The 12,395-nt window shown below is 57.8% G+C and overlaps 2 protein-coding genes across 4 annotated transcripts in view; both read left to right on the top strand.

The window, feature by feature from the left end:
• Positions 1-2,220, top strand: part of PPP1R7 (protein phosphatase 1 regulatory subunit 7) — a 31,804-nt gene extending 29,584 nt beyond the window's left edge. For 2 of the 3 annotated variants that reach the window (XM_017510799.1, XM_017510801.1), the window contains one exon: positions 1,847-2,220. In XM_017510799.1, the coding sequence (XP_017366288.1) occupies positions 1,847-2,023 (177 nt within the window). In that variant the 3' untranslated portion in view covers positions 2,024-2,220. The remainder of the gene's footprint in view (positions 1-1,846) is intronic. The other variant, XM_017510800.1, reaches the window with a different exon arrangement.
• A 5,034-nt stretch (positions 2,221-7,254) lies between these two features.
• The window catches only part of ANO7 (anoctamin 7), a 35,613-nt gene continuing 30,472 nt past the window's right edge, over positions 7,255-12,395 (top strand). The window contains exons 1-3 of the mRNA XM_017510782.2: positions 7,255-7,401; positions 8,568-8,682; positions 9,610-9,658. Of these exons, the coding sequence (XP_017366271.1) occupies positions 7,316-7,401; positions 8,568-8,682; positions 9,610-9,658 (250 nt within the window). The 5' untranslated portion in view covers positions 7,255-7,315. The remainder of the gene's footprint in view (positions 7,402-8,567; positions 8,683-9,609; positions 9,659-12,395) is intronic.

Below are 12,395 nucleotides of genomic sequence, written 5' to 3'. Positions count from 1 at the left end.
AAAAAAAAAAAAAAAAAAAAAATAGGGTTTCTCAAACAGGTGAGCCTGTGAGATGCACATTATATTCCTCTCTGGGAGGCCCTAACACGTTAAGTTACTAAAGACAGCCCGGCTATGACAGTGGACCTGCTGCCAGACCAGCCCTCCTGCCACAGACAGAAGCAGATGAAGCCACTCTCCTCAGGCAGTGGACAGTGGGCAGCACACACCTGCAGGCTCTGAGGAGGAAGTTCCAGCGCCAGCCCCATGATTGCCCCGCTCCTTACCTGGGACATTTCCCACACAGAGCACAGTACTTCTAAGTGGAAGAGGCAGAGATCAGCACCTCTGACAGCCGCAGTGTGCAAGACAGGGCCCTGGAGAGAAGGGGAGCTGTGCAGAGCAGTGGACACCCCAATCGGGCCCAGCTGTGGGCAAGGCAGTGTGGGCCCCAGACTAGAATGCCCCTGCTTGCACTCTCGTGCCACACGGACAGTCCCCATCCTGACCTCTGTGTAAAAGGAGTCGAAGTCTGTCACCCTATAACGAGTGTCCCTGGCTCTGCCCGTTGTGGGTTCACGGTCAAGTCCAGCTGCCGCCTCAGGAGCAGCGGCCCTGCTCTTGCCACCTTGGTGTGCGTGGCAGGCCCTGAGGTCGGGCAGCTCTGAACATGTGATTTCTGCACTCAGGGTGATTGAAGGTGAGGGTCAGACCAACAAGGTGTGAAGCTGGACTGGCTCCCCTTGTTCTGAGGTCCATGAGTGCTCCTGAAGCTCCAATCACGACACCTGCAAGCAGCCATGTGCTGCCTCCAGCTAGGCTGGGAGCTGGTGGTGACGTCTCGTCCCAGCCCCAGAGCCGGGGACATTGCTCATGTTGGTGGCATGAAATCAGCCATGGCGGGGATATTTAGACCACAGAAGTTGGCAGACACTACTCATGAGGGCTTTTGTGTTTGTCGGGGAGCTGGTGGTTAGACTAGTTGGCTGGCACACCGGCCTGGAGCCTGGTGGCTCTTCTCCCCACATCCCCTCCCACCCTGTCACCTCAGCCTTACCGGATGCATCCTGTTGGTTTTCCTGGTGCTGTCGGCGCTCACCAAGGTATTTTGTTGTCCCAAAATTCGTCCGCGTACAGGAGCCACATGCATCCATTGGACAGGGGTGGACTGCATGCCCGTCACGCATGGAGTGACATCAGAGTCATTTTGTAGTCTTGTCCTGACAGCACTTTTGAAATGCGAGAGAACTCTTCCTGTCAAAGGCATGTCCCCTCCAACTGGGCATGGCAGGGCCAAGATGGTAAAATGCAGTCTGCTCTGAGCCTGCCACTCAGATCTCTGACTCCCACCTGCTCGTGATCTGTATTCCGGGGCATGGTATTGGACGAAGGCAGCAGCCAGGACTTCCTTGTGGAGAGAGCCACAGAGGTAATTTACAGAAGAGTCAAGAGCTGTAGGTAGAGCAGTCTCTGTCTGCTGTGTCCCAGTGACACCACGGAGTCCGGCCTTGGGAAGGATGGCTGCTCTGCTTCGACACGTGCCTGTGGATGAGCGTGGCAGGCAGGTGGCCAGGACTGCTTGGTCTTCCTCTGCTGACCTGAACGTGGGTTTGGCCCCGTCATGGTGACTGGCCCAGGGTTGGGTATGGATAGGTAACTTGCACTCGGGATGCTGCTGGAGGTGGCCGGGATGCACCATGGGGCGATGGAAGGTCCCGTGAGGTGCCGGCGAAGACCCACAGCTGCTCGCCCTCTTCTGAGTGGGAGGGAGGAGGGTGGCTAGTGGCCCCCCACCAGAGTCGGGGCTGTGGGCTGTGAGGGTGGGGCTGTTTGGTTCTAAAGGCTTTTCTCCCGTGTGTGTCCCCAGATGAATGACAATCTTCTTGAGAGCTGGAGCGACCTCGACGAGCTGAAGGGAGCCAGGAGCCTGGAGACGGTGTACCTGGAGCGGAACCCCCTGCAGAAGGACCCCCAGTACCGGAGAAAGGTCATGCTCGCCCTCCCCTCTGTGCGGCAGATCGACGCCACGTTCGTCCGGTTCTGAGTCCTCCTTGCTCCTCACGGGGTTCCTGTCCTCGGAAGAACTGCCCAGCCACAGTTTTTTAACCCACCTGTTGTTCCTGAGGTCGTCACTGTATCAACAGTCACAAACCCGATGGCAATAAAGGCACTGACAATAGCTAACGCGCGAGGCCACGCACGTTTTCAGATGCCATTGCAATTAAACCTTGCCACACGGTCCTCCTGGGTGAGTGCTGACAGTTATTGTAGCCACAGAGGGAATACTGGACACGTCGAGTTCACTTGCTAGAAATTCCTTTGTTTCCTCCTCTCAGAACGCGGGCACAGGCCGCACCTGATCCGTGTGAAACACAGGGCCTGAGGGTGCTTGACAGCATTCACCTGCAGTCCGGGGGGCCCCAGTCCCGGTTAGCAGGATTCAGGCAGGCCTGACTGCAACAGCTGAGGTTTTTAGTCTTTTAATCAGACAAGGCCAATGTTTTAAATTATGTAAGTTAAAAAAGCATGGGTAAAGGCCGCCTCAGGCCTGTGCGCCGTGCTCCTTAGAGCTGCCCTTAACAAGGCCGGCGTGCTGCGCTCCTTAGAGCTGCCCTTAACAAGGCCGGCGTGCCGCACTCCTTAGAGCTGCCCTTTAACGAGCGCCGGGCAGGCCGACTGCTCTCACGTGTGCCCGTCAGTTCTCGCCGCAGCTCAGGTGGGTGTGCGTGAAAGCTCAGGTGTGGGGAAGGCGCCCCGTGTCCGCGCAGTCTGCGCTGCTGCCAGAATGCGAGCCCGGTAAGTCTCCACAGACGGCCTCCAAGGATCGGAACTCTGGGCCCCTTGTGCAGTGGCTTCCCGTTCTCACCCCATTGTTTTGGTTTTTTTAATGTAAAATGTACATTGACAGACACCCGAGGTCTAGATTTAATGCTATCAGGGCTTCATCACCTCCCAGGGTCTCAGATTTCTTCTGCAGAATGAGGGCCACATCGTGTGGCCACCAAGGTCCCTTCTGCCTCTGGGACTCTGGAGCTGTGCTGTCCACTGTGGAAGCTAAGTGAAGACCCCATGCCTCTGCCACGCTCGCCACGCTCGAGCTCAGCAGCCGCGTCTCAATGGGGCAGCCTGCTCCCCCGTCCCAGAAAGTTCTGCTGCACAGCCGCTCCCGATTCTGTGAGCCCTCCTGGGGACGAGTGTAGCGAGGATGTGCCCAGAGGTCCCCAGGCTGACTGTCCGTCCAGCTGCCAGGGAGGCTCCAGGCAGCATGGTGGCTAACCTGAGGCGTAAGGTCCTGTTCCCTTCCTGATCCAGCCTTCCTTAGAATACACGGTAAGACCTGAATCTAGGAAGCAGCTACCTGTCGAGAAGCAGAGACACCTCAGGAGTGCTGGGGCTGGGGTGTGGCCCCAGATCCTGGCCCTAGAACTCTGCCCCCAGCCAAAGAAGGATTTTAGGCACATGAGTATTTGGGATGTGAGTGCCCTTGCTGAGAAATCATTCAGAGGAGCCCTCCACCAAACAAAACATGAATCCAAAGAAAGAACTGAAGAAAGGGAAAGACAATTTCAGAGCAGCCAGCGGCGAGCACTCAGACCAACAAAACTTTAATTCAAAACAGTGTGTTTGGTCTGGGCATAGTGGCTCACGTCTGTAATCTCAACATTTTAGGAGGCCGAAGAGGGATGATCACTTGAGCCCAGGAGTTTGAGACCAGCCTGGGCAACAAGGTCTCTACAAAATAAAATAAAAATTAGCTGGGCAGGGGATCCCACACCTGTAGTCCCAGCTACTGGGAGGCTGAGGTGGGAGGACCCAGTGGAGCCCCATTGTTCAAGGCTATGTGAACAACACTGATGGTACCACAGCACCCCGGCCTGGTGACACGGTGAGACCCAGTCTCAAAAAAAAAAAAAAAGTTTTTAATGTGGTTGTGAAGCTTTTTGGAAATGCCAAGGCAGAATTCTTAATGAGATACAGAATGTGCCCCCACAGAGCAATTGATGATCTGAAGCATAAGATTCTTTTTCTGGAGGTCAGAGAAGAGCAAGTAAAAGGAGATGGGGCGAGATCCTGTCTTTGTGCAGAAGGGAGCCACTGCTTATCAATAAAGCTTATGGGAAACGTGAGGTTAAAGTAACATTAATAGAACAGGAATAAGTTGTGAAACATCCCAACTCACAAGTAGGAGACAAACCAGAAACCTTACCTTCAAGCAGCGAGGACACAGGAGGAAGCAGCAGATGTCCCATCAACAGGGAGGCTTCAGTCCTTCCAGGGGTGTGCAGGACAATCCCTTAGGTGGAGGCTGAGACGTCTTCAAACCCCAGCCTGGGCAACACAGCGAGACTGCATCTCTAAAAAAATTAAAAATTAAGCCCGGGTGCGGTGGCTCATGCCTATGATCCCAGCACCTTGGGAGGCCAAGGCGGGCAGATCATTTGAGGTTGGGAGTTCAAGACCAGCCTGACCAACATGGAGAAACCCCGTTTCTACTAAAAATGCAAAATTAGCAGGGCATGGTGGCACATGCCTGTAATCCCAGCTGCTCGGGAGGCTGAGGCAGGAGAATCGCCTGAACCCGGGAGGTGGAGGTTGCAGTGAGGCGAGATCGTGCCCCTGCACTGCAGGATGGGCGACAAGAGCAAAACTTCGTCCCAAAAAACACAACTCCCCAGCACAACTGTAAGACAAGATTTTGATGGGTTTGTTTACATAAAATTTTACATAGATAATAATGGCAACAGTAGATGAAATAAGGCGTCTGCAGCCTTTAAAGCCGGCAGGGGCATACTGTTCAACACTCCACACATCAAAGAAAGGAGACAGGAATCCTGATGGAAACACAGGCCAGGGCCCAGCGTGGGCAGCTCACGGAAGCTGGGGTGCTCGCTGCTCCCTGCAGACGGGAAGGTTGGAAGGCCGGCAGCACAGCCAACCAAGAGTCCGTCCCCTGCGACCCAGCCACTGTGTCCGGCAGGGCTCCCGGGTGGCCAGGGCACAGTGCCAGAGTCCTCACAGAGGGTGCCCTGCACGCGCCCCCAGCCTCAGGAGCAGCACTGAACTGGAGTGTCGGCTGTTGACCACCACCACTTCCACTTCCACCAGCTACACCCCTAAGTATGTCCCTAAATGTTACAAAAGTTGGTACAAAAAGTTACAGCCAAAGAAAGCTGGTGCAGCGGGTTCTGGGCCTGGGCTCTTCCCAGTGTGCCAGGACCCAGCAGGACCCCGTGCTGATTGTCCTGGCTTTCCTGCCTCCCTCCCTTCCTCCTCCCCTAAAAGCAACACAGCTTGAAAAACCACCCGCCCAAACGCAATTGTGTAAAGTACAACTCGAAAGACCCTCCCCAGGCCTGGACCCCCTTTAGGTGAGCGTGCACGTGTCCCTCAGAGGGCCCCCATCGTGGTGTGGGCACCCCCAGCAGCCAGCCCTTCGGCCACCAGAGCCACTTTGTCACCAAGAGCAGGAAGCCAGGAGCTCCTGGGAGGGTCCTTGGCCAGTGACTGAGCCGAGGAAGAGCCTACAGCTGCACCCAGGTGAGGATGCGCCGAGCCGTGCCTCCCCGGCGGAGGGCCGTGGCAGGACCTGGGAAGATGGCGCCCGCTCGTCCTCCCTCCCCTCCTGCCTCCCCACTGCTTTCCTGGGTTCTGGAACACTTCCCCAGCCCAGGCTGTGTCCGGGCTCCATCTCAGGGGCCTGCAGGCTGAGCTTGGCCACAGAGACGTCTCATGCAGATGCCTTCAGACTCCGCTGGTCTTGACCCGGAACCCGGCCTGCAGGGCTTCCCGCTATGGCAAGGCACAGCACAGGTTCCAGAACAGCCTGGAGGGATTTATTTCTTTTTTATTTATTTATTTATTTTGAGAAGGAGTTTTGCTCTTGTTGCCCAGGCTGGAGTGCAGTGGTGTGATCTCGGCTCACCACAACCTCCGTCTCCCAGGTTCGAGCGATTCTCCTGCCTCAGCTTCCTGAGTGCTTGGGATCACAGGCATGCGCCACCACGCCCAGCTAATTTTTTATTTTTAGTAGAGACAGTGTTTTTCCATGTTGGTCAGGCTGGTCATGAACTCCCAACCTCAGGTGGTCCGCACGCCTCGGCCTCCCAAAGTGCTGGGACTGCAGGCGTGAGCCACCGTGCCCGGCCTGCCTGGAAGGATTTCAGTAGGCAGAAGGGGGCACCTGGGGCCGGGCGCGGTGGCTCAAGCCTGTAATCCCAGCACTTTGGGAGGCCGAGGTGGGCGGATCACGAGGTCAAGAGATCGAGACCATCCTGGTCAACATGGTGAAACCCCGTCTCTACTAAAAATACAAAAAATTAGCTGGGCATGGTGGTGCGTGCCTGTAATCCCAGCTACTCAGGAGGCTGAGGCAGGAGAATTGCCTGAACCCAGGAGGCGGAGGTTGCGGTGAGCCGAGATCACGCCATTGCACTCCAGCCTGGGTAACAAGAGTGAAACTCTGTCTCAAAAAAAAAAAAAAAAAAAAAAAAAAAAAAAAAGAAGGGGGCACCTGGAACAGCAAGCTGAGCTTGGGGCTCACCAGTGGAGCGGTGCTGGGAGGCAGCCAGCAAGGCGATAGGCTCCAGGAGACGCCTCCTGCTGGGCGCCAAGGAGGAGGGGGGAGGGGCAGAGGGCTAGGAGAAAAAGGAGGGGAAAGGAGGGGAAGAAAGGATCGGAGGACGAGGAGCGGGAGGAGCGGCAGGCGGAGGAGGGGAGGAGGAGAATGAGGAGGAGGAGGGCACAGAGGATGGGAGAAGGCTAGGACCCTTCCTGTCCTTTTGCAGATGGGGCCCTGAGCATGGGATGTGTCTGAGGTCACCCCTCAGGCATTAGCGGAGCCAGCACTGTGACCTGGGTCTCCCGATCTTCCCAGCTCCCCGGTGAAACCCTGGCCCACCACTCAGTGCAAGCTATGTGACCTCAGGGAGCCTCAGTTTCCCTCCATGTTAAGAGCGCTTGCTCGGCCTGCCTGGCTGGGCTTCCAGCAGAAGTGGCACCTGTGGCTGTTCCTGCAGAATCCCACCCCCACCTGACCTTCCAAAGCAGCTCTGACATCTCTAAGCAAATCAGGCCCCCGGAGGACGGCAGCATTTGCGTTCGGGTGTGTGAAGGCCCGGGGAAGTGGGCTGCCTCTGTTTGCAGCTCTGAGCCCCACACCCCGTCTTCAAACAAAGAGAGATCCTGCTCCAAAGCCGGGAGGACTTGCCCTGGCCAGCTGTGCTGGGTGCCTCCCCTGCCTGCTTTCCGCCCCGTGCAGGCAAGGTGAGGGCAGGCGGTGGCTGCCATTGCCTGGGCGGAGCTCCAAGGACCGCCCCTCCGCACCCTCTGCTGCGGGATGGCCCGACTCTACTGCCCAGACCGGGCTTATGCTGGGAGGTGGGCCATGATCTCCGAGGCCTCTTCTGGAAGCCACTGTGCCAGGTGGGGACCCACCCTAGACGTGTGGGCCACAGGGAGGGGGGGAGCACTGCAGGGTGGCATCCCAGCACACTGGGGCCTTCACACACCCTGGCCAGGGGGGAGGCAGTGCCAGGCTCGCCCTGGTCCCCAGAGCCCCTTGGGGCACGAGGAGGGACGCACTCTCAGTGCGGCTCTGGACAGGGCACCCCAGGTTGGCTTCCTGTCTGCCAGGGACTCCCCCATGGAGCAGGTCCTTCCTTGGTTGGGGCATCCCCCTTTCCTTCTGCAGAGAGCTCTGAGGAGGGGCCTGGCCTGCCCACCACAGTGGGATGGGGGAGCGGGGGGCTGCTGGGTGGCCGAAACTCCTTGGGGACTTTCCTCCAGGGGCACCCCGCAGTCTGTAGTGAGGCTCCTAGCCCGGGGCCTGGCTCGGGCTTCAGGGGCAGGCAGGCGCAGGGCAGCCTGGGCTCCGACTCTCTGGGCCTCTGCTAATCCGAAGTGGAGGGTGGGACTAGAAAGCCCCCCATCCCGAACTCCTGCGGTGCCCCCGTGGTCACAGCCTGGTCATCAGTGCCTCGCGGAACGCCCAGCCCCGGCTCGAACCCCTCCTTCCAGGACCACAGATGTCACACTCTTGGCCCTGTTTTGTCAGCCCGAGACTGGGAGCCACGGCACCTGCCCTCCCACAGAGGGAGACCCTGGGGTGAAGGTGTGGGAGGAAGCTGGGACCCCCCAGGAGGAACCGAGCTCAGGGCCTGGGGGTCCTGGCATTGGGCAAAGGCAGGCGACTTGAGGGCTTGCCTGTCCCCGGCTGACGTGGCTCAGCCCTACAGATAAGAGAGGTGGGGGCTTCTGGCCTTCTGGGGCTCCACTGAGTACCCAGGCAGAGCAGGCGACATTCAGGGCTGGAGGACTTGGGCACTAACTGGATGGACAGACGGACAGACACCTGCTGTGCCAGGCCTGCCAGACCCTCCGTCCCCGGCACTGGTTTCTTCCGGGGGCTAGTGGCTGGCTAGGGCGCTCTCCACGCGCTTATGGCCAAGAGAGTCGGCCAGGCCAGCCATAGCCGCATTCTGCTCCAGGTCGGGTCTGTAAAGCCGCTCACTGCAGCCTGTGCAGGGCTCTGGGATGGCCTCAGGCATCCCCTCTCTGACCCCGTCCCCACCCGGCCTTGGCGGGCACAGGAGCGGGATGCTGCGGCGGTGGGTCCAGGAAGAGGACAGCACTGTCCTGATCGATGTGACCCCCCCAGAGGCAGAGAAGAGGGGCCCTTATGGGAGCACAGCCCACGCCTCAAAGGTAACACAGCGCCCAGGAGACCATGGCTCAACTCGGGAGGCCCTCCCCTGCCTGGGTCTGTGCCCCCACCCTGGGCCCAGAGCCTTTTGGGGGTGGATGGGCATCACCATGTTTCCCTGGCACCCCCTGGCAGCCCCAAAGCCCTCACCACGCTGTCCTCAACACACAATCAGATCACCGCCCACCCTGGCCCGGCCAGGCTGCAGAGAAATGAGCAGATCCCACTGATGTTCAGACAGGAGCCCCGGGAGGGTGAGGGGGGCCTGGCCAGGCAAAGGCAAGACCAGGGCGGGGGACCTCCCTGCAGGGCCAGTCAGTGCAGGGCCACAGCGGCACCCAGGTCCATCTGTCACCGGGAGGCCACTGTGGGGAGAAGCTGGGTCCCAGGTCTTAAGGCCACGCAGGAGGTTCTGACCATGGAGGGCCCTCTTCCTGGTCCTCCTAGGCCCCATGTCTGATGTCCGCCCCAGCAGCCCACAGGTGGACGTGGGGTCCCTTCCTGCCGCCCCAAGCACAGCTGAGATGAGCCTCCAGGGAGGGCACAGGGCCTCTCACCTGGACACTCAGTCGCCACGGCCACCTCTGTCCTCAGACCACTTTGGGAGCAGTCCAGCTCCCCTCTGTCCCTGGAGGCCAGCAGGGCCAGCACCCCTGGTCCATGCTTCCCGCCAACCGGACCCTTGCCATGGGCCTGGCCCAAAGAGAAGGGGAGCCGACTGGAGGCCCAGGGCTGGCGGTGCCCTCTGGCCCTGCCTACCACCTCCGTGCCTGCGTGTCCTGTGCCCACACATCCTGACCCCCACCCCCAAACATTCTTCTGTGGTCCTGAGTGTCCTGGGGCAGGGCGGGGACAGGGGTTGGAGGCAGGGTGGGGCGGGATGGGTTTTGTCATCCTGGGCAGATGCTGATATGCTCCGTGCCTTCCAGCCAGGTAGACAGCAGGCGGCTGGAGCTGGGAGCCCTGCCAAGCAGATCGGTGAGCCCCTCCCAGCATCTGTACCACGCCTGTGTTGGTCCTGAGGGTGGGGACAGCACGGGGGTGCCCGCAGGGGCAGCAGGCCAGGGTGGCCTCCTCAGTAGCCAGGTGCTTGGGGGCCAATTGCACTGGGGTGAGGGCCTGGGGTGAGCGAGCCACAGTGGGAGGAACAGCAGGAAGGGGGGCTCCCTTCTGATGGGGTGGGCCGGGAGGGCTCTGGAGAGTGGACTGGGCGGCCCCTCCTCCTCCTCCCGTGCCCTCCACAGCTCAGGTTGGTTCTGGCTCTTATCTCTTGCACCCCACCCCTTTTGTACCTTCAAAATCTCTTTGATCTGCCCCCAACCCACTGCCTCTGCCTGCCTGGAGCTGCCACCAACTCCCCGAGGATGGCACAGGCACCAGCTGGGCTCCCAGCACCCACCCCGCCAGCCTGCTGTCCCCTCGGCACCAGCGAGACCGTAACCTCCTACTGCTAGGATGGCCACTGCTTAAAATCACAAGTGATGAGGACGAGCAGGAACTGACTTGTGCGTCGCTGGAGGGAGTGTAAATGGTGCAGCTGCTGTGGAAAACAGGGCTCCCCGGAGGATTAGGTGCACAGCTCCCATGAGAGCCAGCACGGCCACCGCGGATGAGCGCTCGGAGCGCTGGATTCGGGCCCCGGGTGGGGGCTCCCCAGCGCTGGATTCGGGCCCCGGGTGGGGGCTCCCCAGCGCTGGATTCGGGCCCCGGGTGGGGGCTCCCCAGCGCTGGATACAGACCCCAGGGAGATCTCAGGACCCCTGCAGTGTCATCCACTGTAGCTGGAAGGGGTGCACTCCTTTCTGGGACTGTCATAAGAAGTACTACAGCCCGTGGGGCTTAGATGGCAGAACTTTCTTTTTTCCCAGTATGGGGCTGAAGTCCGAGGCGAAGGTGAGGCAGGGATGGTGCTGGCAGGGGCCTCTCTCTGGCTTGCAGACAGGCCTTCTCCCTGTGTGCTCACACCCTGGGGCTCTTCCTCCTCTAGGGAGGCTGGTTGTGGTGGATGAGGGCCCACCCTAATCGCCATCACGTCTCCTTGATGACTTAATCTCCAAATACGGTTACATTCCGAGGACTTTGGGTTGGGGCTTTGATATTCAAATTGTGCGGAAACATAGTTCAGCCCATATCAAGGTGGAAGGTCCACCTACAGATGACTAGATCAGCAAGATGTGGTATTTACATCCAGCAGATTTATTCAGCCTGAAAACACAGGCTGCCCCGGGGAGGAGCCTTGAGGATGTTGTTATGCTACTTGAAGTCAGCCAGTCACAAAAGGACAAACGTGACTGTGCTTGAGGCCCAGAGAGTGGAATTCAGAGAGGGAGGGGAGACAGGTGGGCGCCAGGGGCTGGGGCGGGGAGGTGGAGCCGGGGCGTAGGGGCTGTAGAGGTTCCGTTTTGTAAGATCAGAAGAGCCCTGGGGATGGATGGTGGTGATGGCCGCGCAGAATGAGAATGTCCTAATGCCAGTGACCTGGACACTACTTAAAAGTGGCTAAGATGGTTTTTTGTTTGGTTTTTTTCTTTTTCTTTTTTTTGAGATGGAGTCTCACTCTGTCACCCAGGATGAAATGCAGTGACTTGATCTCAGCTCACTGCAACCTCTGCCTCGTGGGTTCAAGAGATTCTCCTGTCTCAGCCTCCTGAGTAGCTGGGAGTACAGGTGCATGCCCACGCCCAGCTAATGTTTGTATTTTTTAGTTGAGATGGGGTTTCGCCATGTTGGTCAGGCTGGTCTCGAACTCCTGACCTCAGGTACCTATCTCAGCCTCCCAAAGTGCTGGGATTACAAGCGTGAGCCACCATGCCGGGCCCAAGATGGTTTTTTAAAACGTGACAGTGCTCATTTTCTCAGAATCCTCCACATGCATCCTGTGTGTGTGTGAGGCTTAAGGCACCCTCACACCCCCACTCCCAGCCCCACCACGCCCTGAGACACATCGCTACCAGCAGAAGCTCCCCACCCTTCATTCCAAGACTGGCACCTCCCGAGGTAACAATCATTTTAGACTCTCGTATAAAGGTAGAATATATTCTATCCTCTGAGAAAACTGTGCCTTTTATCAATATTAATTGTGCCTAGAAAATTGTCTCCCATAATCTTGCTTTGCATCTGAAAATCTATTTGGCTGGTATTTTTAAAGTTTTGTCAGTTTTGCTTGTTCTGTTTTGTTTCAAAGGGATTAGGTTTGCCCGATGTGTTATTTTCCATATTTAGAAATTGAGCCTTTCAATCCATGAATATGGTATTTTCCTCCATTTATTTAGATCTCCTTTAATTCCTTCCCTCCCTCCCTCCCTCCCTCCCTCCCTCCCTCCTTTCTTTTTCTTTCTTTTCTTTTTCTTTTCTTCTTTTCTTTTCTTTTCTTTCAACAGAGTTTGGCTTATGTCGCCCAGACTGGAGTGCAATGGTGCAATCTAGCTCACTGCAAACTCTGCCTCCTGGGTTCAAGAGATGCTTCTGCCTCAGCCTCCTGAGTAGCTGGGAGTGCAGGCATGTGCCACCACTCCTGGCTAATTTTGTATTTTTAGTAGAGATGGGGTTTCGCCATGTTGGTCAGGCTGGTCTTGAACTCCTGACCTCAGTCTGGGAGTACAGGCATGAGCCACCATGGCAGGCCTTTAATTTCTGTTTTTGCTGCCTTTTTTTTTGAGACGGAGTTTCGCTCTTGATACCCAGGCTGGAATGCAATGGCGTGATCTCGGCTCAC

This window comes from Cebus imitator, unplaced genomic scaffold (genome assembly GCF_001604975.1).
Source record: "Cebus imitator isolate Cc_AM_T3 unplaced genomic scaffold, Cebus_imitator-1.0 Scaffold443, whole genome shotgun sequence".
NCBI lineage: Eukaryota > Metazoa > Chordata > Mammalia > Primates > Cebidae > Cebus > Cebus imitator.
The sequence above is the reverse complement of the archived record's forward strand: the minus strand, read 5'-3'. Positions and strand labels throughout refer to the sequence as shown.